Source organism: Saccopteryx bilineata, chromosome 6, assembly GCF_036850765.1.
Source record: "Saccopteryx bilineata isolate mSacBil1 chromosome 6, mSacBil1_pri_phased_curated, whole genome shotgun sequence".
NCBI classification, from domain to species: Eukaryota; Metazoa; Chordata; class Mammalia; order Chiroptera; family Emballonuridae; genus Saccopteryx; species Saccopteryx bilineata.
This window is the reverse complement of record NC_089495.1, coordinates 152,946,683-152,971,001: the sequence shown is the minus strand read 5'-3', so window position 1 is coordinate 152,971,001 and position 24,319 is coordinate 152,946,683. Positions and strand designations below refer to the sequence as shown.

At 57.5% G+C, this 24,319-nt stretch overlaps 2 protein-coding genes across 2 annotated transcripts in view; both read left to right on the top strand.

Moving 5' to 3' along the window:
* SCN4A (sodium voltage-gated channel alpha subunit 4) overlaps window positions 1–16,006 on the top strand; it is a 45,705-nt gene extending 29,699 nt beyond the window's left edge. Inside the window, exons 15-25 of the mRNA XM_066234953.1 lie at window positions 3,432–3,908; window positions 5,805–5,934; window positions 6,670–6,824; window positions 7,150–7,323; window positions 7,864–7,986; window positions 9,343–9,621; window positions 10,302–10,355; window positions 10,605–10,742; window positions 11,214–11,318; window positions 11,852–12,122; window positions 12,898–16,006. Coding sequence (XP_066091050.1) covers window positions 3,432–3,908; window positions 5,805–5,934; window positions 6,670–6,824; window positions 7,150–7,323; window positions 7,864–7,986; window positions 9,343–9,621; window positions 10,302–10,355; window positions 10,605–10,742; window positions 11,214–11,318; window positions 11,852–12,122; window positions 12,898–14,123 — 3,132 coding nt within the window. The 3' untranslated portion in view covers window positions 14,124–16,006. The remainder of the gene's footprint in view (window positions 1–3,431; window positions 3,909–5,804; window positions 5,935–6,669; window positions 6,825–7,149; window positions 7,324–7,863; window positions 7,987–9,342; window positions 9,622–10,301; window positions 10,356–10,604; window positions 10,743–11,213; window positions 11,319–11,851; window positions 12,123–12,897) is intronic.
* Window positions 16,007–19,730: 3,724 nt separating this feature from the next.
* On the top strand, window positions 19,731–23,152 carry CD79B (CD79b molecule). Its single transcript, XM_066235197.1, has 6 exons — window positions 19,731–19,881; window positions 20,520–20,564; window positions 21,477–21,782; window positions 22,007–22,125; window positions 22,402–22,443; window positions 22,558–23,152. The coding sequence occupies exons 1-6, from the start codon at window positions 19,815–19,817 to the stop codon at window positions 22,654–22,656; spliced, it is 678 nt and encodes a 225-aa protein (XP_066091294.1). The 5' UTR covers window positions 19,731–19,814; the 3' UTR covers window positions 22,657–23,152.
* The last annotated feature ends 1,167 nt before the right edge of the window (window positions 23,153–24,319 follow it).

Genomic DNA, 24,319 nt, shown 5'->3' with positions numbered 1-24,319 from the left:
GAATCCAATGGTTCTCAAATTTTAACCCGCTTAAGGGTCACTTGGAAGTTTCTTAGAACCTAGAAATGATAGTCATTTCTTGACCCCACCCGACCCCCCGAGTGGAATTCAGCAGCTCTGGGCCAGGGCCTGGGAATCTGTGTTTCCAACAAGCCCTGGTGATTCTGCTGGTGCCGGCCCAGGGACCACACTGTGAGTAGTGCTGTTGAGACCTAGTATTTTGTACAAAGTAACATCATAACTGGAATCAGACAGATCCAAGTTCCAGTCTCAGCAGCTCCTTTGCCATCTGCATGACCTTGACCCAAAAAACTGCTTTCTGGTTGGCTGGGTTCTCTAGCTTTACACAAAAGAAATGCGGTAGGTGCCATACGGAGTGGCCGGAAGGCTCAGTGTGGAGTTGGTGTCTGAAGATCCCGGGCCTCTTGGCCTTCTCCCACTCGCTCACCCTCCTCTGTGCCTGGGAATTGGGCCCTGGGCGTTGGGAAGACCCAGAGGTGGCACAAACTGCATCCATCTTGCCACCTTCTGTGGCTCAGGGCTTGGCACATGGGGCTGGTGCAGGGGAGGGGGGAGCGGCTGGTGAGAAACAGGCTGTGGGGCTGTGGTCCAGCCGACCAGCATTTCTGTGGCTAGATCCTGGCAGGCATCTGTCCTCACCCTGCTGACCCGAACTCCTCCCCTTCTCTGGGTGGGGTGATGGGGGGTCAGTCCTACCAGGAGTGCTATGCCCAGCTGCCCCCTGCGGTGGCGGGTGCCTTTCTGGGCAACAGGAGTGGAAAGATGCAAGTCTCCATGTTTTGCAAAGGCCTGTGGAATCCTTGGGCTGCTGGGTCAGCACTTCTCAGATATCACTGAGCTCCGACTGGGGGCAGAGCAGACGGGTGGGGGGCAGTTGTCACCTCAACTGAGGAGGAGACCCTGGGATGAGGTCTTACGCTTCCAGGGACAGCTAGCTAGATAGGAGAACTCAATCTGGTTGTCCCTGGGAGGGAGGTCTTGGGGAGTGAAGAGACAGGGAAGTGCCCAGGCAGAACACTAGGGCAGAATTAGGGTGCGGGTAGCGCTATCTGAGTAGTGGTTTGTAAGTGTAAGTTTAAGGACCTGGGTGTGACTTAAAGGGTCTTCAGGGGGTTCTCTCTGTATGTATACAAACTCGGAACATTTCAAGCCCCTACTTTGCCGCTACTAACTGGGAAACCTTGAGCAAGTGATTAACCCTATCTGGCCTCAGTTTTTCTCATCTGGAAAATGGGGGTGCTGATGGAGGTGACCTACTTCCCTGGGTGGTCCTGAGGATGACATGACACGTATCTAAGTGCTTAGCAAAGAGGTGACCCACCAGGTCAGGGAAGTTCAAATGTCACAGCATGTGTGGTGCGGATGCCTGCCACCAACATCACGCTCCCAAGTACTCAGCTCCTGCCAGGTGCCGGCTTTACTGGCATTGTCCCGAATGCTTCTCAACAGTGCTGTGAGGCAGGTAGTGTTGGCTCTGTGCTCTGATAGGGCAGTGCCCAGAACCGTATAGCTAGTGAGAAACTGAGCCTGGACTAGAACCGGAGTCTATGTAACTCCAATAACAATAAGATCAATAATAGCATCAGTGGTGATAATAGTCATAACATCCACACCCACAAGAACGACAGCTGACCTCTATTTCCATTTATCCCATACATGGGACGCTTTCTGTGTGCACCTCTCTGCTTTGTAGATGAGGAAACAAAGGCTCAGAGAAGTAAATTAGTAATCTTTGAATTGAAGAAGGCATACACACACACACACACACACACACACACACACATTCTCTCTCTCTCTCTCTCACCACTGACACCTTTTACCGGCTCAGCTCTGTGGTTCTCCCACTTTGCTCAGAGGCAGGAGGCACTGTCAGCTCCTTGGGCACTGTCCCTGCCACCCCTCCCCCCGGCTCAGGGAAGCAGGTGTCTGCTGAGGGCTTAGGGGCACCCTGCCAGGGAGTGTGGGTACCCATGTCCCCTGCACCCATGGCACTTGGGCACTTCCCCTGAGCTTCTGTGAAGAAGAGGAAGTGATGAGGTCATAGGTCACCCACCCCTCAGAGCCCCCAGGGGAACATGGTATCCATCCCCCTCCTTCCAGCCCCCTGCCCCCCGCCTTGCTGGAGGAGGCTATTTCTGTCCCAGGCAGGAGCCGTGTGCAAACCCTGCTGACCCAGAGAGCAGCTAATTCCCATCTCAGATGTGTTTCTGGCAACTGGACGCCTCCCCTCAAGAGAGGGAAAGAAAGACCAATAAACTTTGGTGGGGAGCAAGGCAGAAAAGTAGCTAGGGGCGTGGAGGTGAGGCAGACCCCCCAGCATATTCCTCCGAATCAAGAATATATATACAATATATAACATTTATTTTTAAAAGCTATTATGATGACATGATAGTTAAGACGATGACAAAAAGACCTTGGAAGACTGTAGTGAAAGTCAGACAGTGACAGGCACATGGAGAAGATGGACAAGGGTGGCAGATCCACATAAACAGCCCCCGCCACAGGTCCCCAGAGAGAGAACCTGGCCCTGCCTTCCAATACTGCACACATAACAGCAAACATGCTTTTAGTACCTACTGTGTGCTAAACAACAATGTGAGGAGGTAGGGACTGGAATCACCCCCATTATACAGGTGAGTAAACTGAGGCACAGAGCCTCAAAGCCAAGCAACGTGGTCTCAAAGCCTCTGCACCCATTTTTACCACCGTGCACACTCACTGCATTGTCTTTGTCTAACCAAGTGTCTCTCTACCAGACTAGAACTCCCTAAGCCCACTTGCTCCTGTGAACACTGGAAAATAAAATAGTATTAGTAAATGTCTGTCCACTGGAAAATAAAGTAGACAGGGAGTGGGGGTAGACCAATAGTCTCTTAAGTCCCTTCCAGCAGGGCTATGGAAAGAGAACCAGGTGAATCAGGGAAACCTATAGGAGAAAAGGAATCCAAAATGCCCCTTCCAGAGAAATAGGGGACATGCCTCTCTCAAAGTCCCTCTTATCAGGCAAGAAAATATGGCTCAAAAGATTTTGGTTCCCAGTAAGTCCTGGAAGCTAGTAGGTATGCACCCTGTTTTTTGTTCTATGTTCCCCAGTAGTGGAGCTGGGGGACAGTGTCATGGAAAGAAAGAGTCCCTGTTACCCAGTGGACCCACAAACCCCACCTCGGCTTGGTCAGCAGAGTCCTATCCTGTGCTCAAGCCTCAGTTTCCTTATCTGCAAAGTGGGGATGATAGTAATACTCCTCAGCTCCATGAGCCGTCATGAGGATCCCATTAGATGATGTCTTTTTAAATGCTCAGCATAGGGTAGGCCTGATCTGGAGGCCTGAGGACCCCCTCATGCTGGCTGAAGATGGTACCCTCAGGGGCCTGCAGGCTAAGCTGAGTCTCCCCCCACCCCTGCTCCCCAGGTCCTGAACCTCTTCTTGGCCCTGCTGCTAAGCTCCTTTAGCGCTGATAGCCTGGCTGCTTCGGACGAGGATGGCGAGATGAACAACCTGCAGATCGCCATCGGCCGAATCAAGTGGGGCATCAGCTTCGCCAAAGCCTTCCTGCTGGGGCTGCTGCGTGGCAAGATCCTGAGCCCCAAGGAGATCATGCTCAGCCTTGGGAAGCCTGGGGAGGCAGCAGAGGCCGGGGTGAATGCCCCTGGGGACGAGAAGAAGGAACTTCCCCCTGAGGAGGGTGACAAGGACCCAAGGGACAATCACATCCTGAACCACGTGGGCCTGGCCGATGGGCCTACCCCCAGCATTGAACTGGATCACCTCAACTTCATCAACAACCCCTACCTGACCATCCACGTGCCCATTGCCTCCGAGGAGTCCGACCTGGAGATGCCGACTGAGGAGGAGACTGACACCTTCTCAGAGCCTGAGGATGTCAAGGTGAGCCCATCACAGAGCCTGGGTAGGGGGTCAGACAGACATGGCTTGACGTTTCTGTGCGACGTTAGACAAGCCTCCAAGCCACCATTTCTCCATCTGTAAAGTGGGGGTAATGGTATCAACCTGTGTCATTGTGGTATGCATTCGATGAGTTGATGTGTGTCATGCACATAGTGAGCTCTCTGTAAATGGTGAATGTTATTACTGTTATTTACATGATTATTATGGCCTGTCTTGCTTGTCCTAATACGTACTCTCCCTTCACTCCTGTTCCACAACTGCACCTGGGCCCCATCTCACCAGTAGGTAGTGCTCTGGGAAAGGCTGATCTTACCTGTAGCCCCTCTAATCCAAGGCTGGGACCCTGAGGCCTCTGTTTAGCCCACTCTGGGTCCTTGCCATTGTTATCTATTTCTGTTTAGACCCCACATGGGGTGGTTCCTCCCTCCCAGTGTGGGCCAAAGTGCCAGGCTGGGCTGGGGACTCTGAGGAGAGGTGTGGTGGGGTGGGCCGATGAGGTTGGATACAAGAACAGAGAGCCTCGCAGGAACCCTGACCCATGCACCCAGCCTGTGCAGGGGACCTGCTGCTTGGCTGAAACGTCCCCTCCCCATGTTCCTCCCCTGCCAGGGTGGCAAGGGACTGGTGGCCACCCCCAGAAGCTCAGGCTGAGGGGCTTTGTCTGGCCTGCTGGAGAAGGTGACTCTCAGCCCCCCACCCGCCCTGCTCTGGCAGGGGAAGGACTCACATACGCTCGGGCTGGGCCCCCTGCCCACTCCACCCTCTTGGCCCTGGCCTTGGGCCCCGCTGGGTGCTGGGGCCTGCACAAACTTTGCCCTGAAAGTTCTTGACTTCTTATTCCCCCTGAATATGCGGCATGCTGACTTACCAGGGGCCGGGTGCCTGCCAAGCTATAAATACCCGGGCACGATGGCATGGACCTCGGTATGAGGATCGGGGGTGGGGAGGGCTGGAGAACGCCCGGGGCCAAGGCCCTGGACACGCTTTAGAGCGAGGCGAGTGTGGCTCCAAGGGGGACCGTGAGGGGGCACATGGGCAGAGTGAGCGACTCAGTGGATGCCCTGGCTGACCTCATGTGCTGTGCCTCGGTTTCCCTTTCTGTCAACTGGGCCAAAGGACTCCCTTGGTTTTCTGGTCACCATTCTGGATCCAGAGCTGGCCTCTAGCTGCCCTTTCCATCTTCCTATTTGGGGCCTCGCCTCCAGCCATGACAGGGTCCCCCCAAAGAGGGGAGTCTGGGCTGGGAAGCTGGACCAGGGCAGCACCAGGAGGAGGTGGGGGGGCAGGTAGGAGAACCAGCCTCTCCAATTCACTCGACTCCCATCAGGTTCAGCTGGGAAAAGTGTTCATCCTCAGCCAAACAGCCCCTGGGGGCAGGAAGCTTAGGTCTGGTGATATCACATATTGTTATCTGGGGTTGTGGCAACCCCAGTCTGTCCTGACCCCCATTCATGCCCTTTCAAAAGTACCGTTAGGCATCTTATTCCTCTGCTGCCCTGCTCACACCTTCCCATACCCCCTGGGGCCTCCCAGGACCCCGGGGGCCAGGCCCCCCCAGCCTCCGCCCCCCAGCCCACTACTCCCCCACCCTCCTCCCTTACCGGAGGCCCTTACCTGTCTCATGTCCTTACCACCCCTCCCCAAGCCTCAGCCCTGCCCTGCTCCAAATCTAAGTGCCATGCGAACAGGACCATGACTTCCTTGGTCACTGTGGTTCCACAGCATAGGCCGCAGTGCTGGTTTGAGTGTGTGAATGAATGAATAAGTCAGTCAGCTCCGCCCCCTCTTTCTTCTTCCCTCTGGTCTCCCACCCTGACCTCCTCTGCCTCACCTGGTGGGAGGACCCAAGGGTCATGTCACCCTGTGGCCCTGCAGAAGCCGCCACAGCCCCTCGACGGGAACTCCTCCGTCTGTAGCACAGTTGACTACAAGCCCCCCGAGGAGGACCAGGAGGAGCAGGTGGAGGAGAGCCCGGAGGAGCAGCCCGAGGAGTGCTTCACGGAGGGTGAGCTCACAGCCTGCCTGGCGCCCCAGCCCCGCAGCCTCCAGCCTTGCCTCCTCGGGAACATCTCGGGGGCATAGGCATCACCCAAAGCACGTGGGGCCTTCCTCTAATGCTACTGTGCCCTGCAGACCTAGGCAGGTGTCAGAGCCGGGGCCTGCCAGCCCCTCTCCTGAGCCTCCAGTGTGTACGGTGGGTGAGGACAGCCCCCTGAGGGGCTGTGAAGAACCCCCATAGAGCCCAACATGGAGCAAGAGCTCAGGAAAGTCTTCTCAAAGACTGTCGCCCTCCTCAGCCTTGTCTTCAGGGAGAAAGGCCCGTGCAGCCCTGCAGGGGACAGCTCTGGAGAAATATTTTTGCCCAAATAGCCCAGGCCATGCGAACTGAAGGCTGCCTGGGCGGCGTGGGAGAGGATGGGACAGCTGATGGTTCTGGTACCCGAGCTGGTGGCCTATGCCCTGTGGGTCTTCCCTCTGCATGTCCATCTCTGGCAGCAGTTGGCACATGAGTGGAGTGGAGGGAGGGCTCATGGCTGCCGTCAGGGGGAGGGGCTGGGCCCGTTTCCATCCACTGGTGGAGGACGTGAAGCCAGGTGTCGGGAGGAGGTGAGGACTCTGGGTCTGGGGGACAGTGAGGTGCAGTTCTAGAGGGGGCGTCCTGGAAGGTGGCGGGAATGTGCTGACAGTGCGTCTGGAGGCAGCCCCCAGGGCCGTGACGCAGTACCCTTTGCTCCCCCAGCCTTTGTACAGCGCTTCCCCTGCCTCTATGTGGACATCTCCCAGGGCCGCGGGAAGAAGTGGTGGACCCTCCGCAGGGCCTGCTTCAAGATCGTCGAGCACAACTGGTTCGAGACCTTCATTGTCTTTATGATTCTGCTCAGCAGTGGGGCCCTGGTAGGTACCACCCTGGGGGACAGGCATGGGCAGAGAGAGAGGTGCCAGGGCCCAAGCAGGCCCGCCAGAGCTCCCTCCTACCACACCATGGGAGGGACGCAGCCTGGACAGTCTCCAACCCAAAACCCTAGAGGAACTCACCCAAACAGCTTCTCCCACAGGGGACTCATTCACCTCCATGGTGGGCACGGGGAGTCTGGGAGGAGCCACCATCTTGGCCCCCCTGCCAGTCCCCTGGGAATCAGCAGCATTAGGCAGGGTAGCGGACGTGGCGGCTGCCCTGGCCTCCCGGGCCGTGGCCACCCCTCCGTGCTGGTGCCCCCAGGCCTTCGAGGACATCTACATTGAGCAGCGGCCAGTCATTCGCACCATCCTGGAGTATGCCGACAAAGTCTTCACCTACATCTTCATCATAGAGATGCTGCTCAAGTGGGTGGCCTACGGCTACAAGGTGTACTTCACGAATGCCTGGTGCTGGCTGGACTTCCTTATCGTGGATGTGAGTCTGTCCCTGGCCCCACAGACAGACCTAGAGGCCATTCTTGTGGCCAAAGGACCTTAGGAAGCCCCAGCTCCAGGGGAAGCAGCTGCCCAAGGCCACACAGCACTTCAGACCCTCACATAATGAGACTGGCCCCCCAGCTCCTTGGACACAGCGGCCCAGGAAGGGGAAGGACTGGCTAGGGAACCTCCCCTCCCCTCAGAGGAAGGGTAGCCTTGAGGATAAGACAGTGAGCAGGAGGGTTACTCACCATCTTTGCCAATATCTGTGGAGGACTTGGTGTCCTCTCTGATGGGCACACAGGTCTCCCGTTTAGTGATGACATCACTGAGATGGAGCCCAGGCTGCTGCAGGGGTTGGGACAATTTCTACTAGACAGGACCACTCACTAGGGAAGGAGTCTGGCACAGATACCTAGAGCCGTGAGTCCAGGAAGGCCCCTTGTGGTGGACCTGTCCTCAAGGACTGTGCCGCTGGGTTTTGGGGGAGCCAGGGACCTGCACTCCCTGACACCCCTTCCCTGTTGTCCCTTCGCAGGTCTCCATCATCAGCCTGGTGGCCAACTGGATGGGCTACTCGGAGCTGGGACCCATCAAGTCCCTGCGGACACTGCGGGCCCTGCGTCCCCTGAGGGCACTGTCGCGATTTGAGGGCATGAGGGTGGGTGTTAAGGAAAGCTTTGAGTGGGACGGGGTGTTGGGGGAGCAGCCACCACAGAACAAGGTGCAGGGATCACATGTCTGTACTCTGATCACCACCAGGGGGAAGCAGAGAGTTTGGCCCATGGCCCTGCTGAAAACCAGGTTCTGGGTCCTGAGACATCTCTCTCTCACCAGCCCAAGTGCCCATTCCTGCCCTCAGTGCTGCTCCTTAGCTCCTCTCTGCTACCACTGGGGGGCAGCAGAGGCTAATGCTGCTTCCAGGAGGGCATGAGGGCACAATGGCAGGGAGGAGAGGTGGACCAAAAGTAGGTCTGTAGGTTTATGGGTATTCCTCCCCAACTCAGAATGGGACCCCCATGGTTCTGAGACTTAAGCAAGCAGGAAGATATTTGTGCCCTTGAAATCAGGGTCATGCCAAGTTTGGAAAGATCCCCTTGGACCCTTGAGGATGGAAGTGACTGGTAAACACAGGGTTTGGGTGAAACAGATGAGATTTCCCCAGTAAAGGGAGGTCTCCTGGAAACAAGACACCCCGCCTTCCCAGCTGAGACAAATCTCGGTGAAGTGGCTGGTTGCAGGCCCTCAGTGCGCTCAGCCTGAGTGGCTCACTCTCGTTTCATACAAAGGGCCAGCCAGGGCTGGGCCTCCCAGCCCGAATGGAGGGAAAATGACTCTGAGGGCAAATGACCTGCACATGGCCATGCAGCTGTTTGGTGACCCAGCCAGGAATAGAGCCCCCTGAGTATCACTAGGCATGTGCCACCCACTCTGCCTGGAGCTCAGGAAATGTCTTCACCTTGAAAAGGGACAATTCTCAGTTTTGGCTCAGTCTGAAAAAGTGAGGTTGGTCTGTGTGATTAGGGCTGATGGGGCCCTGGGTTCTGGTCCTGGGGTCCAGCTGCTATAAAGACCCTGGCGGCTTCTTTTCTGTGCCTGTGTCTCTGAGGCTGTGAGCCAATGGGTTGAGGACTGGTCAGGAGGCTGAGTTTCTTGTGAGGGCCGAGGAAAGAGTGTTTGTCTCTTGCCGGTGAACCATGGCAGGTCGCCTCCAGAGAACCCCGGCACCCTAACTCTGGGCTGGTGGCTCCAGCCAAGTAGAGAGCCCTCTCCACCACCAGGCTGGCAGCCCCTAGCCCTCCACTTTGCTCCCCCGTCCCCAGCCATACAGATCAGCAGACTTCCCCAGGCCTGGCTCAGAGTGGTCCTCCTCCAGGAAGACCTCCCTGAGGAGCCATGCCCAGCCCTCCCTGGTCTCCTGGTTAGTGTAGGTAGGGAGCCGTCTCCCAGAGCAGACCAGGTTCCCTCCACCTGCCTGGGAGAAGATCTGGCACTGATTCCATCCCTGGCCCCCCAGGTGGTGGTGAACGCCCTCTTGGGAGCCATCCCCTCCATCATGAATGTGCTGCTTGTCTGCCTCATCTTCTGGCTCATCTTCAGCATCATGGGCGTCAACCTGTTCGCTGGCAAGTTCTACTACTGCATCAACACCACCACCTCCGAGAGGTTCGACATCTCCGAAGTCAACAACAAGTCCGAGTGCGAGAGCCTGATGCACACGGGACAGGTTCGCTGGCTCAACGTCAAGGTCAACTACGACAACGTGGGTCTGGGCTACCTGTCCCTCCTACAGGTGGTGAGTGTGACCCCCTGGCCCTGCAGAGAGCTGGGATAGGTGTGTCCCCCATCTTTCATTATACCTGAGCCCATGCTGTTTCCAGGGCGGCAGAACCCTGAAGCAGTAGTGTCTAGACCTCTGGTCTCTATTTTTTTTTTTTTTTTTTTTTGCATTTTTCTGAAGCTGGAAACAGGGAGAGACAGACAGACTCCCGCATGCGCCCGACCGGGATCCACCCGGCACGCCCACCAGGGGGCGACGCTCTGCCCACCAGGGGGCGATGCTCTGCCCATCCTGGGCGTCGCCATGTTGCGACCCTCCTGGGTGTCGCCATGTTGCTACCAGAGCCACTCTAGCGCCTGGGGCACAGGCCACAGAGCCATCCCCAGTGCCCGGGCCATCTTTGCTCCAATGGAGCCTTGGCTGCGGGAGGGGAAGAGAGAGACAGAGAGGAAGGCGCGGCGGAGGGGTGGAGAAGCAAATGGGCGCTTCTCCTATGTGCCCTGGCCGGGAATCGAACCCGGGTCCTCCGCACGCTAGGCCGACGCTCTACCGCTGAGCCAACCGGCCAGGGTCTCTGGTCTCTATTTGATACCTGCCCAGAGGGGCTGCGGGGAGGCAGCCCATCAGAAAGACCAGATTAGATGACAGAGGCAGCAAACAGCCCCCTCCTCTCACACCTGCCTACATTCTCTCAGGCCACCTTCAAAGGCTGGATGGATATCATGTATGCAGCCGTGGACTCCCGGGAGGTAAGTGAGGGGTCACTGATGTACAGCTGGTGAGCGAACCAAGGGGGAGGACTCAGACCAGAGGCACAGTGGCACACTGTCCCCACCCCCACCCTCTTCCCCCATGCTGTTTCCTGGGGAGCCCCTGAGACTCTGAGGGACCCAAGGCCCCTCCTGCCCACAGTGAGTGAGATGGAGCACAGAGCAGCCAGCGTGTGTCTGTCTCCAAGCCCACCCAGCACCCCCTCTCCTGTCCTGTGGCCCCTGCAGCAGGAGGAGCAGCCGCAGTATGAGGTGAACATGTACATGTACCTCTACTTCGTCATCTTCATCATCTTCGGGTCCTTCTTCACCCTCAACCTCTTCATTGGCGTCATTATTGACAACTTCAACCAGCAGAAGAAGAAGATGAGTATCTGGCCCCGTCGTCCCAGGGCCTTCCTGCACCACATGCCCTCCTCCCCTCCTTGGTCCACCCAGCCCTTCATAGTTCACAGCTGCTGCCTCCCACCCACCGTGCTATCACTGACCACAGCTAAGGCAGCAAACCTGGCAACCTTGAACAAGGGACTTGGCCTCCCCGAACCTTGGTTTTCTTATCTATAAAATGAGGGTGATGTTACCTACCTCTCTGGGTCATTCTGAGGACCCAATGAGATACTGATGGAAAGTGGCCTAAAATAGACCATGAGGCAGCACAGGTCCCCTTCCCTCTGTCTCCCCCCTTCTCCCCTCCCACAACCCCAATCTCTGGTCCCTCCAGGTCTCCCAGCCCCCCTCCCGGGGTGGGGGCTGCTTTAAGGGTGATATCTGAAGGAAGGAGGTCCTGGAGGCAGAGAAGGGGGACCTCCCAATCTTACGGGTGCCATCCCATTATACTTTGGAGGGAAAGACATCTTTATGACGGAGGAACAGAAGAAGTACTATAATGCCATGAAGAAGCTTGGCTCCAAGAAGCCTCAGAAACCAATTCCACGGCCCCAGGTACCTGCCCTCTGGGCCCCTCTCCCGGTAGCCTGAATGAGGCTCCTGCCTGAGGGGGCCACCAGGACCAAAATAATGCCTGCTCTTTGCCCACCAGGCTAGGTCACTGGGTGAGGCTGGGTCTGCCTGCCAAGAGGGATGCCTCTTTGTAACCATACAAAGGCACTGTACGCGCAAGAAGCAGCTGCCTACTAAATGCCAGTCACTGGTTTACCCCTCCCCCAGCCCTGCACAGTCCCCCAGTGTGCATCCATCTCAATGGGTGGCTTCCGGGGCAAGGGCCGGGCACCCTCTCCAGTGCTGCATTGGCTTGAGGGCAGCATGAGGGGCTGCTTGGGGGCCTTGACAGGTGGAACGGTCTCAGAGCGAGGGAGGGTGCCCACAGACCCCACAGAATGGGTCTGCCCTCTGTTTCTCTCTCTCATGCTATGACGTCATCCTGTGTCTCTTGCCTACCCCCGTCTTGCGTGGGCCCTGACCACTCTCCCCACTGTGCCCCCATGTGCGTCCCCATGCTCCCTTCTGTGCTACAGAACAAGATCCAGGGCATGGTGTACGACTTTGTGACAAAGCAGGCCTTTGACATCACGATCATGATCCTCATCTGCCTCAACATGGTCACCATGATGGTGGAGACGGACGACCAGAGCCAGCTGAAGGTGGATATCCTGTACAACATCAACATGATCTTCATCATCATCTTCACGGGGGAGTGTGTCTTCAAGATGTTCGCCCTGCGCCACTACTATTTCACCGTTGGCTGGAACATCTTCGACTTTGTGGTTGTCATCCTGTCCATCGCGGGTGAGCAGGGCCAGGCTGGGCTGACTTATTCAGGAAGGCCGCATGTTCCTGTCCTCATGCACCTGGCATGCTTACATACATTGTCACACATACACGTGTGTGTGTGCACCTGCCATTAACATTTCACACACAAAGGCACGTACAGGTAGGCTCACCTGCACACACATGAGCACACTTCAGGGAACGGTTACCTGACAAGCGATGCACACTCAGACGCCCATGTGCTCAGTGAAAAACATTAAGAAGATGGTCCCAGCATCCATATGCCCTAGAAAAGTGCGTGGACATGCGTGTACTTGTGATGGTAACGAGCAATCCTTTATTGAGCATTTATGATTTGCCTGACACAGTCCTGTGCCCTTTAGAGGCATTAGCTCACTAATTGTTCATAACAATTCTACAGGCAGATATAGCTACCATTTTACAGATGAGGAAACTGAGTCAGAAACGTTAAACGTGCCCAGATTCAGAAACACAAAGCTGCCCCCTCTCTCTCTCTCTCATCTGTGGCATCTGTAAACAGTCTTGGGAATGGGCCTTACCCTCACCCCCAACAACTTTGGCATATCCCACATCCATCAGCTGTGTTGAAGCAAAGATGTAAACCCCTGGCCCCAAGGCTCCGGGAGGGATTTGGCCCAATGGGCGAGGCCATCCAGGCTGTGCTCCAAGGGTTAAGCACCCCAGGCCGGGCCCCCTTGAGCCCTGCATGCCCCCACTCTGTAGCCCAGCCTCCCACCCTAGGACAGCAGTCCTCATCATTTCCTCCCTGCAGGTCTTGCACTCTCTGACCTGATCCAGAAATACTTCGTGTCCCCCACGCTGTTCCGTGTGATCCGCCTGGCCCGGATCGGGCGCGTACTCCGGCTGATCCGCGGGGCCAAGGGCATCCGGACACTGCTCTTTGCCCTCATGATGTCACTGCCTGCCCTCTTCAACATCGGCCTCCTCCTCTTCCTGGTCATGTTTATCTACTCCATCTTCGGCATGTCCAACTTTGCCTATGTCAAGAAGGAGTCAGGCATCGATGACATGTTCAACTTTGAGACCTTTGGCAACAGCATCATCTGCCTCTTTGAGATCACCACGTCAGCTGGATGGGACGGGCTCCTCAACCCCATCCTCAACAGTGGGCCCCCTGACTGTGACCCCACCCTGGAGAACCCGGGAAGCAAGGTCAAAGGGGACTGTGGCAACCCCTCCATGGGCATCTGCTTCTTCTGCAGCTACATTATCATCTCCTTCCTCATCGTGGTCAACATGTACATCGCCATCATCCTGGAGAACTTCAACGTGGCCACCGAGGAGAGCAGCGAACCCCTCGGCGAGGATGACTTTGAGATGTTCTACGAGACGTGGGAGAAGTTCGACCCTGACGCCACGCAGTTCATTGCCTACAGCCGCCTCTCTGACTTTGTGGACACCCTGCAGGATCCACTGAGGATCGCCAAGCCCAACAAGATCAAACTCATCACGCTGGACCTGCCCATGGTGCCGGGTGACAAGATCCACTGCCTGGACATCCTCTTTGCCCTGACCAAAGAGGTCCTCGGCGACTCGGGGGAAATGGATGCCCTCAAGGAGACCATGGAGGAGAAATTCATGGCAGCCAACCCCTCCAAGGTCTCCTACGAGCCCATCACCACCACCCTCAAGAGGAAGCACGAAGAGGTATGTGCCATCAAGATCCAGAGGGCCTACCGCCGGCACCTGCTTCAGCGCTCCGTGAAGCAGGCATCCTACATGTACCGTCACAGCCAAGACGGCAGTGGGGACGGGGCCCCCGAGAAGGAGGGGCTCATTGCCAACACCATGAGCAAGATGTATGGTCCTGAGAATGGGGACAGCGATGTGCAGAGCAAGAATGAGGAGAGGGTCTCCACAGGGGACACTGGACCTGCCGTGGGGCTCACAACCATCAGCCCCTCAGAAGCTGCCCTCCCTTCCCCCCCACCCCCAGGGCAAACAGTACGCCCAGGGGTCAAAGAATCTCTGGTCTAGCAGGCAGCAGCAGAGTGGCCTGCTGAGGCTGCTGAGCCCTGAAGCTCCCTCAGAGTGGCCCGCTTGCTGAGGGAGCAGGGCTTCGAATCTGGGACTGATCGGCTCCCTGTTGGGAACAGGATGTGGCTACGCTGGGACTAACACCCAGGCCAAAACACCTGTCCCCCCAGCCATGGAAAATGGGAATTGTCATCGGAGGCTTCAAGCTGGGCCTGGGCCCCCGTCTCTGTGATGTCGCCCTCAAGTGGCTCTAACCTCTTCATGGACCCTGCTGCTCCTTCTCTTGGCTTGGGGGTACAGCCAAAACATCAGAATCTCTGTCCCCCACTTGGGGCAGAGATGGCCTACAATAGAGGGATTGGCTGCCCTCCGACCACCAGAGTCTTAACGGCTGCTGGCCTCTCCCCAGGAAGTGGGCCCTCCAAAGATGTCTTAACTTGAGTGAGAGCAGACACCTGACCCCAGGCCGGCAGCCCTCCCCAATCGGGGATGCAGCTTTGCCCGCCCGCCAGGCTCGGGGATTCCCTGGGAAAGGAAGACATGGCTGGTCTGAAACGGCTCCACCAGCCTGACTGGCCACTGGGTCCGGGCTCATCGGGCTGGGGGTACGGCCCCTGAAACCGTTTCCCAGTATGTCCTCCCCCCAGACCTCCACTCCCCCGGCTGGCCCCTGGGGGGGCACAGGGGGCAGTGAACTTGGGGCTGCCTTTTTCCAGGACGCATGGGTGGTCAGCACATGTCGCATCTCCCTGGGGGATCACTGCGCTGGGGGCTGTTCTTGGCCTGAGCACCCAGACCTGGGGTGGGGTCAGGAACCCTGGCATTCAGGAGAAAAAAACCCTGTTCCCTCCCTCCCTTCCTCACTCCTCATCCTTCCCTGCCCCCCAAAGTGATCCTAAAAATATTATAGCTGAGCCCATGTTAGAGATTTCACACTGGGCCATGCCAGGCCCACCTGGCAGAGGCCCAAACTTCCGACTTCCTGCTGCCTGGAAGGTTGGGCGGCCGCTCTGCTGGCGTGGCCGATCAGGCCATGGCAATGTAGGGCCTCCACTGGCTCTCCGATAACAGAGAACGAGCCTGGGGGAGGGGTCCCTGGATCGATTCACTTGTGTGTGTGTTTAAGTGTGTGTACCCTCGTGTCCCACGATGCCTGCATATGCATTTGCGTCTGGGTGTATTTGTGTAAATGTGTGTCAGTGTACCCTGTAGTGTCTGGCTGGTATGTGTGTGAGTCTTCTGTGGAGGCTTGTCCATGTGAGTGTGCCTGAGCTGTGAGTGTGTGTATGAGTGTGAACACGTGTGCTAAGGTTGAGTCCCCGTTGGCCTTAGTTCCTCTTCTGTTTCTTCTTGTTTCTTGTGAACAGTTTGATTAAAACTCAGGAAGCAGCAAAACCGCCAAAACAACATGTGTGTTGTGTGTGTGTGCACAAGCCCACAGGCCAGATCCCTCCTTTCTGCCTTCCCTGCCCTCTGGCCCTACCTGGGCATCCCTCTCTCAGCCCCTAAGACTCCGCGGTTCTCCCTTCCCTGGTTGTTTTTGTCGTACCATTGCCCCAGCCCTGCTCCATGTCTCCTGCCTGTGTCCCTGTGGAAGGCGACCCTACTCCATCCCCTTCTTTCAGTGTGTTCATCCTCCCAATGGGCAGCCTCCTCCTGACCAGCACCCTTCCCGCTGCCTTGCCCTCCCAGGGCCCTGGACCGGCACGGCCCCAAGAGCCTCTGCATCAGTTGGACTGGATTGACTGTGTACAGTCTGTAGAGCCTCCCCCTGGCTGCGCCCCCTCCAGCCCTGCAGACCCACACCTATGTGCACCTTGTCTAGGTAGGAACAGGCCCAAGCCAGGCTAGCAGACAGGTCCCTTTGTACAGTTCTTATAATAAATCCCCCATCTCATGCCTCTGACGTGTGGGCATCTTCCTTCTGTGGCTCCAGGTGGGCATGTCAGCAGGGGCTGAGGGCAGCAGGCAGCTAGGAGAGCTGGTGGGGGTTGGGGAGACCTGGGAGCCTCTGGGAGGGGGTAGCCCCAACTCCCTCCTCTGGCCTGTTTGTTTCCTTCTGCCCTCCTCTGGAGCCCAAGGGGCCAGACGAGGTTGGGAGTCAAATCCCTCCTTCCCTCCTGGGTTCACCCTTTTCCCACCCGTGATGGCGCCCAAGAAACGGGTATTGGGACCCTACATCCCCAGCTTCTCTCTGGAAGCCCTTCACTTCTCTGTCCCCACCCCAGAGGCCCCAAGGTGCCTGTGGGGGCCCATAGTGTGGCTCCTGCCTCTCAGAGATACTGCCCCCCCCCGAACCCTGCCTTTAACCCCTGACCCCAGAGAGCCAAGGATCCCGTGGGTCTAAGAGTAATATTATGAAGTGGTTTATAATCCCAATGGGTGAAATATAATTTTGTTTCCTACAACTTGATTTCTGACTGCCAGACCTATATTCCTTTAAACTAGTAAACAATCTCTTTCAAGATTTTTGTACCCCCCCTTTTTGGGGGTCTTAGGTTACATGGCTCCCATGGGGGTTGGGGAGGGATACACACTGACCCTCCTGACATCCCTGAGCCACGCCCCTCTGCCATGTCCCAAAGGACCCCCTCCACCCCCTCCACATGCTGTCTTCTTCTGACTGGGGAGGGTCCAGCCTCCCTGCAGGGCTCTCTGAGCCCTCTCTAGGGTGCTGACCACCCTCCCTGGGGGCCTGGCTCCTTCTGGTTTGAAGTTTCTCCAAACCACTCTGGGGCCCTATCTGGCCCCCAGGACAGGAGAGCTCTCCGAGTGCCCCAGCCCGCCCCTCTGCTGAGCCTTGAATGACAGAAGAAAAAAAAAAAAGGCAAATGCTGAGAAACACAGACAGAGGTGAACATTTCAGAATCAGCCCCACTCCCCAGTTACCAGTGCGACTCATCACCCTCTGAAGGGTGCACCGTGGTCCCGGGTTCCTCACCAGCAGATGCACGTTTCCTTCAAGGCACCCAACAGCCCTGTGAAGACTGTATTACGATGATTTCTATTTTTTATAAACGAGGAGATCTGGTCTCCGAAATGGTAAGAATGCGTGTTGGTGAAGTGGGCATAAGAGGCACAGAAATTCTGCTTTGTGAGACACTGTCCCTCCCACTGCAGGGCCTTTAACACCACCGGCCCCTGAATGCTGGTGGCACCAATTGGTCCTTGCAACCAGCAAAATGGCCCTGATGCATTTCCAAGTGCTCTCGGGGTGGAGTGGGACCACCCCTTATTGGGAACCACCAGGTAACTCGGGGAGACTTTCTGACTGGTACCCAGCAGGGCCAGGGTTCAAACCCATATCCTGTTAGCCAGCAAGCCCCCTCCCAGTAATGGAACAAACGGCCCAGGATGGCAAGGTCAGCTGGAGGACCGAGAGAAGCCAGGGAGAGCGGAATGGCAGAGGGCAGAGGTCTGAGCCCTCCTCTCCAAACTGAGGTTCTACCCTCTCCCATCTTTCCAAGGTTGCTGGGCACCCCCCTTGGTTCCCCAAGTCCCAGTGCCCCTTCTCCCTCTCCCTACACCCCCATCTCTTGTTTTGAGGCCACCTTCCCGGACAGGTGGGCGGAGGCTGCCAGATGTCGGGATGTGTGACAGGGGAGCCAAGGGCAGAGGCCTCATGTTTCCAGGAAAGAAAAGGCGTCACAAGCCCCAGACAGAGCTTGCTACTGTTGTCACTGGGGAGGGAACAGCACAGCCCCAACTAGGACAAATAACCTTGCAGGCGGTGGGCCCCCCTGCCCCCACCCCCTCCTGAAAGCAGATCCCTGCCTGGCATGAATGGGGATGAGTCCAAAGGACACAACTGCGTCCCTGTCCTCCAGGCAGGGTGTGTGTGGATGTTCATGTTTGAGGGATGTCAACTGCTCCACCCAGCCCTTGTGCCCCTTGCAGTCACCCTGGGCCCCAAGACCAGCCCCTGAGCAGGCCCCGTGCCACATAGCCTGGGGAGCAGCCCTGCGCAAGCACACACATGCACACACACGTGTGCGTGCCCACGCCTTCCCCCGTGATCTCCGCCGCTGTGGGGGACACCCCCCCCCAAAGCTGAGCAAGGCTTCAATCTGCAGGAGGTACTTTGCTAAAAGCAAGAGACCTCTTGATCCCTACCCTCTTCTTCTGGGGAGCTGTCTCCAAATATTCTCATCAACACCAGGGGCCTGTCGTCCTCAAGTTGACCTCAGGCAATGTTTATAATCTTGGATTGTTTGTTCTGTGAACTGAACATCTGACACCTTTTCAGGGAAATGTTTTTTCATTTGTAACATCTGGAGACAGCAAGAACATCTGGGGCTGCTTGGAACAAGCCGCTCCTCGGATGAAATTCTAACCCTCCTGCCTCCGCTTTCCGTAGTGCCAACCCCGGCCTGTGCTCCTTGAGGGCGGCCCCCACTGTGCCAGGTGAGCCTAGGCCTGGGCACAGAGGACAGCCTCCAGACCTCTGCCACCTTTGTCGCCCACCCTGGCATGAGAGGCAGGTTCACATCTCCCTAAACCCCAACAGACCACCAGCAGCACAGGCTGCTTCAACAATGGAGGGTGGTGGGGAGAATGAGAAGCAGCAAAGGATGCAGAGAATTGAGCATTTTTCTTCCCCTCCTGGAAGTTAGGAGAATAGAGAGAGGGAGAGAGAGAGAGAGAGGGAGAGAGAGAGAGAGAGAGAGAGAGAGGCGCTACCAGGAAACAAAACCTGGAGCTAGCTCGGGGGCAGGTTAGGCTGTGCACTGTGCAAGTGCACCCCCCACCACCACTGAGGACGAGGGCTGGGCCTGACCCAGGGGCACTGAGCTGAGCTTAGACAAGCTCCTGATCACTACGGTTGCATCTAGCACTCTGCTGACTGGTGAGATAAAACCAGAGAGTCTCTTACTGTCAGAACCTAGAGGCTTCCCAACTTGAACCTCTTGTCTGTCTCCACCCAAAGATACCTGGAGCTGTGAGCAACAAACACTTCAGTGCCCTGGGAGTCTCCTGGTGGCTGAGTGGTGGGTTTTCTCTGAGCTGTCTCTACCTAGGTGCACCCCTTTCGGCCGCTCCCAGCAAACGCTCCTACCCAGTGAGGGAGGGAGGCCTCACCCCTGGACCAGATCTTTTCCCAAATGGCTGCCACCCGATAACCTCTGTGGCTTTCTTACTCCATAGGGTCAAATCTCCATCAACCCCTAACATGGCTGCATGCCCCCCCCCATGCATGTCCTGGGCCCAGAGCTGCCCCCCAGCACCCCCATACCGCCCTTTCTTGGTGCTCCTCCTCCCCAAGGGTACAGGCTTGTCCAGGGCAGAGGGACCACTCTCAAGTTCAACTCTAGGACCCGGAGTATTCAGCTAAGTGCCTGGGAATCTAGACTTCAGGATGGGAGGCTGACAGGCCCAGGGCACCGGTGGGGTGCGACCCATGGAGGAAAGCACAGGCAGGTCCCAGCCGTAGGAACATCCACCACAGATCTGAGCTGTGGTGCCCAAGCTGGGTGACTTTTGAGCCTTAACAGCACAGCTGACAAGAGAGCCCGTCCTTCCCCAGGGTCCCCAGAGAGCTGGTGCCTCCCCTGGGTCCCGATTTGCATGGCAGGAAGGGGCCTTGTGGGGAAGAGGTGGGGAGGGGACAGGCGACAGCACAGGCAGTTACACGTTTCCCCCCAGGAGCTGTGGTCGTCATCACAGGCTTGGGGTCAGAGCCGAGTGGGGACCATGGCCAGGCTGGCGCTGTCTCCTGTGCCCAGCGACTGGCTGCTGGTGTTGCTGATGCTTCTCTCAGGTACAGCCCCTTCCCCGAGGCCCCCCGGTTTCCCCTCCATTGCTCTGTGTCCACTGCTTCTGTCTCCAGCTCTCTTCAGCCTCCTCCTGTCTCTCACACTGTCTGCCTCTGGTCTCCCGCTGACTGCCCTGGGGTCTGGGTCCGGGGGTCCCAGCCGTGCTGGCTGGCGGGCTCCAGGTGCTGCAGGCTGAGCTAGGCCTGAGTGGGTGGTGGTTCTGACCCAGGAAGAGCCAGGCCAGGGAGGAAGAAAGGAGGGGAGAGTGGTTCACCCGCCGAGGACTCCGTGTAGAGGGAGGTAGGGGAGGGGCTATCCCCAACCAGACCCTGGGACATATGTATTCTGGGAAAGGACTCCCCTGGAGGACAGGAGAGCCCTTTAGCTGTGAGTTCCCTCCTGTCTCATCCAGATGCCTGCTCAGGGCAGAAGAAGGGCTGGGCGGTAGATCTTCTGGGGGGGCCCCACCCCTCTGCTGCCTCTTCAGAGCAGGGCTGGTGGGGGGAGCGGAGGGGCCTCGGAGCTGCGGTCAGGGGCGAGGAAGCGGGTCTGGGGATGAAGAGGGCGGAGGGTATGCAGAGGCGGGGCAGCCAGCTTGCTAGAGGCCCTGACCTGGCCTCGCTCACTTCCTCCCAACCTGCAGGTGAGACCCTGTTCGCAGCCGCCGCTGAAGTAAAGGATTGTCAAGGTCAGCCATCTCCCCTGCTCCTTCTGGGGGGCAAGGACACCTGTGTCCAGTAACAGCCACTGTCCTTGTGACGGACCCTGTGCCCTTGTCTCTTGGGTTCTGTCCACAACTCCCTTCCTTAGGCCTCCTTAGCCTCCCTCTCCAAGGCCTGGTTCTGAGGCCCATTTGCACCCCCCCCCCCACTCCACCCTCCTGCCAGTTGTCATCTTTATTAGACACAAGTGTTCTGGTCCCAGTGTCTGAGGAGCTGGGTTAGGCAAGATGGGGATTCCCACAAAGCCCCAGAAAGAGCTCCTAACCTTAGGGACTCAGACAGGACACAGGGGCTCCGGGTCCCCAGGGGGCCACTCACTGGGCACAGTGAGGCAGGGGGGGGGGGGGCTCCTGGGAGCAGGTGGGTGGGGAGACGCTGCCAAGCTGAGAATGAAGGTTTAGGAATAAGAAGTGGAACAGGCCCAAGCAGTGGGTAGAGAGAGGCGATGGAGAAAAGAGGGCAGGGGTTGCTGTGGGGCCTCAGTGACGAGGCTGAGGGTATCTATGGGGAACCGCCCAGAACTGCAGACTAGCCCAGGGCAGCTCCCTGGCAGGGCCAGACAAGAAGGCAGGCAGCTAGCTGTTCGGGCATGAGGAATCCAAAGTTTCCAGGGCATGGGAAGGAACCCGAAAGTTCCAGGGCCTTTCTAAGGGAAAATCAAATGTCGGGCAGAGGTGAGGTCCCGTGGTTTGGCCTGTGGCCTCTCCCATGGCTCTGTTCCCCCACACTCCGCCTGATTGGCCCACACTCTAAGAAGCAAGGACAGGCCAGGGGGACTAAGCCCGGGGTTTGTGTCCCCTAGGGTGGGGGGCCCATGGTGGGGCTGGCAGTCAGGAAGATGCTGGGTGAGGTTTCGATCCTGGCCTTGGCGCCCACAGGAGGGACTTGTCTCCGGATCTGGCAGTACCCGCGTTTCACAGCCAAGAAACGAGGCTCCACGGTGAAAATACATTGCTACATCAATGTCATGGGCTCGGTGAGCTGGCTCTGGAAGCGGGATATCAACTCGGAGTTCAAGTTGCTGGCCAAGGAACCGGACCACATCGAATACAGCCAGGACAGCACCCGCGCCACCCTCGTCATTAAAAACGTCCATTTTCAGGACAACGGCATCTACTTCTGTCAGCAGAAGCACCCGGAAAAGGGCCTTGTGACAAGCTGTGGCACCGAGCTCCGAGTCATGGGTGGGTACGGGCCTTGCCCTTTAGCCAGGGAGGGGAGAGTGGATGGGGCCACAGGGTGTTCATGGAGCCATCCACCCCCCACACCACCCAGCCTGCCACCAGTGAGGGGCCACGTGGTGGAGATGACTGGGGCCCTAGAGCACCCAGAAGAGCCACTGACAAGAAGGCCCTGAGGGGTGCAAACCCAAAGCAGTGCCCCAGGATCACCGTCCCCCCCCCTCCAGGGTTCAGCACCTTGGCTCAGTTGAAGTGGCGGAACACACTGAAAGACAGCATCATCATGATCCAGACCCTGCTCATCATCCTCTTCATCACAGTACCCATCTTCCTGCTGCTGGACAAGGTGACCTCAGGGGGCAGGGAGGCCACCCAGGGGCGGGCCAGACATGGGCAAGGTCTCCATCTCCACATCTCCCCAGCCTGAGTCTGCCCATGGACTCACTTGTTCCATCACTCCTTCATTCATTCAGTTGTTCTTGCAGAGCACACCTCATCCCCTGACCTGGCCCCTGACCCCTGACCCCTGACCGGGCCGGTCTACCTGGCCCTATCCAGCCTGGCCCAGAAGTGGGTGGGGTGGGGAAGCCAACACCCTGCTCTTCCTCTCTTGCCTCACCAGGATGACAGTAAGCCTGGGATGGAGGAAGACCATACCTACGAGGTAAGGAGCAGGGGGACCCGCAGCTCTGAGGGCTGGGGGGGGGGGGGTTGGCAGGATCATCTTTTGGGGCAGTTGGGGAGTGGCTGAGGCCTGAGCTCCACTCCATGTCTCCAGGGCCTGAACATTGACCAGACGGCCACCTACGAGGACATAGTGACTCTGCGGACAGGGGAGGTGAAGTGGTCAGTGGGTGAGCACCCAGGCCAGGAGTGAGAGGCCAGCCCTTCCCATGCCCCTGAGCACAACCTGCTGAGCCCTCATTGACTTCTTTTGAGCCACCTGGCTTCCAGTGTGTCCCCTTTGCCTTGGCCCCCTGTTGGCCTCCAGAGCTGACCCACCAGATCTGCCTGCCTGCCCCTCCAGCCCAGGTCCCCAGCTCTTGCCAAAGGGACTGGAATAGAAGGGCCATGGGACAGCGATTTGGAGCGGGGTGTTCTCTAGGGATAGACTGGACCCAGTCTTCTCGGGGTGCTATGTGGGGATACACCCCACCTTCAAGACAGGGAAGGCATAGCCTTGTCTGGAACCTGCAAATGGACTCTGAGCAGACAGCTTCTTGTTGGAGCCTGAGAAGGCCAGGGCCCACCCCAACTTAGCCGCCAATGGGCCACCAAGAGCGTCATCCCTCTCCTCCCCTCCCTCTCGCACCACACTGGGCTCCTAGCCTTGAACCTATTCTCCTGTGGAATAAACAGTGTATCTTAAGAAACCACACCCAGGCTTGTGATATCTATGGGTATGGGGTGAATGAGAGCATCTGTTAGAGCACAAATGTTTGGGGACCTGTGGACCTGTGGGGCAGGAGAGGGGACAACTGTCACAGAGCTCATGGACTTCTCCTGGGCTCATTGGCTACTTCTCTCTAAAGGTCCAGTTGGGACCTGTGGTCATGTCTTCTTTTATTCTCTTGCTCTGTCCCTGGCTGGGCCCAGAGCAGCTGAAGAAAGGCTAATCGGATGGGCGCTTCGCCTTGGCGGGCTGTGCTCATCCTGCATTTGCTGTAGCCAACAAGCAGTACTTGAGTGCTACTTTGTAGGGCAGGGGTCTCAGCCCAGAAGAAGCTCCCCCTGCCAATCCATCCCAACCCTGCTGACCTTCAAGGCCCTTCACACCCGGGAAGCCCTCCCCAAGCGCCCGGGGCCCTGCCCAGCTCCTGTTCAGACCCCAGGCCCTGCGGCTCTAGCGTAGCTACAGCCTGTGCTGGTCTTGCTTGTCAGTTAAACTAGAAGCTGCCTGGGGGCAGGGGTTCCCCTGCTTCTACCACACACCCTCCCACCCTGCTGGCCCCCACCAAACCTGGAAATTTATTTTTGCAGAACCATCTAAGAGACTTGTAAAGAGGAAGGCTTTGTGGTGGTCAACTCTGCGGGGGGTGGGGGGGGGAGGGGGTTAGTCAGGTGACCCCTTCATTTTCCAAACATCACATCAGAAGCCCCATAGAGTTACAAAGTCACCGCAAAATGGTCCCCAGGGCCCTACAGATTAGGGCTCCGACCCACCAGCTGCTGGAATGACTGGAAGCAGCTCACAGCTGGGAGCTCAAGTGCAGTTCACATCAGTGTCCCAAGCCAGGCCGTGCTCTACTTCCCATTGACCTTGGGGAGACCCCAAAACACTTCTTTGCCATTCATGCTCTGGATTCAGATGGGAGAAGTCCCTGCCCTCAGGGAACTGGAGAGCCAAGGCCAGCTTGTGGGGACCTGTGAGAGCAGTACCAGTTTTTACCAGCTTCCCCGGAATTCTGGGTGGGCAGGTGCTGAAGGCACCCGGACTTGGGGTTCAGCGGTGCTGACTTGCAGCCAGACTGGGCCCAGCCGAGCTGGCTGCTGCCTCCCTGGTCTCTGGGCTGCCACAGGGAACTGGCTTGTTTTGGCAT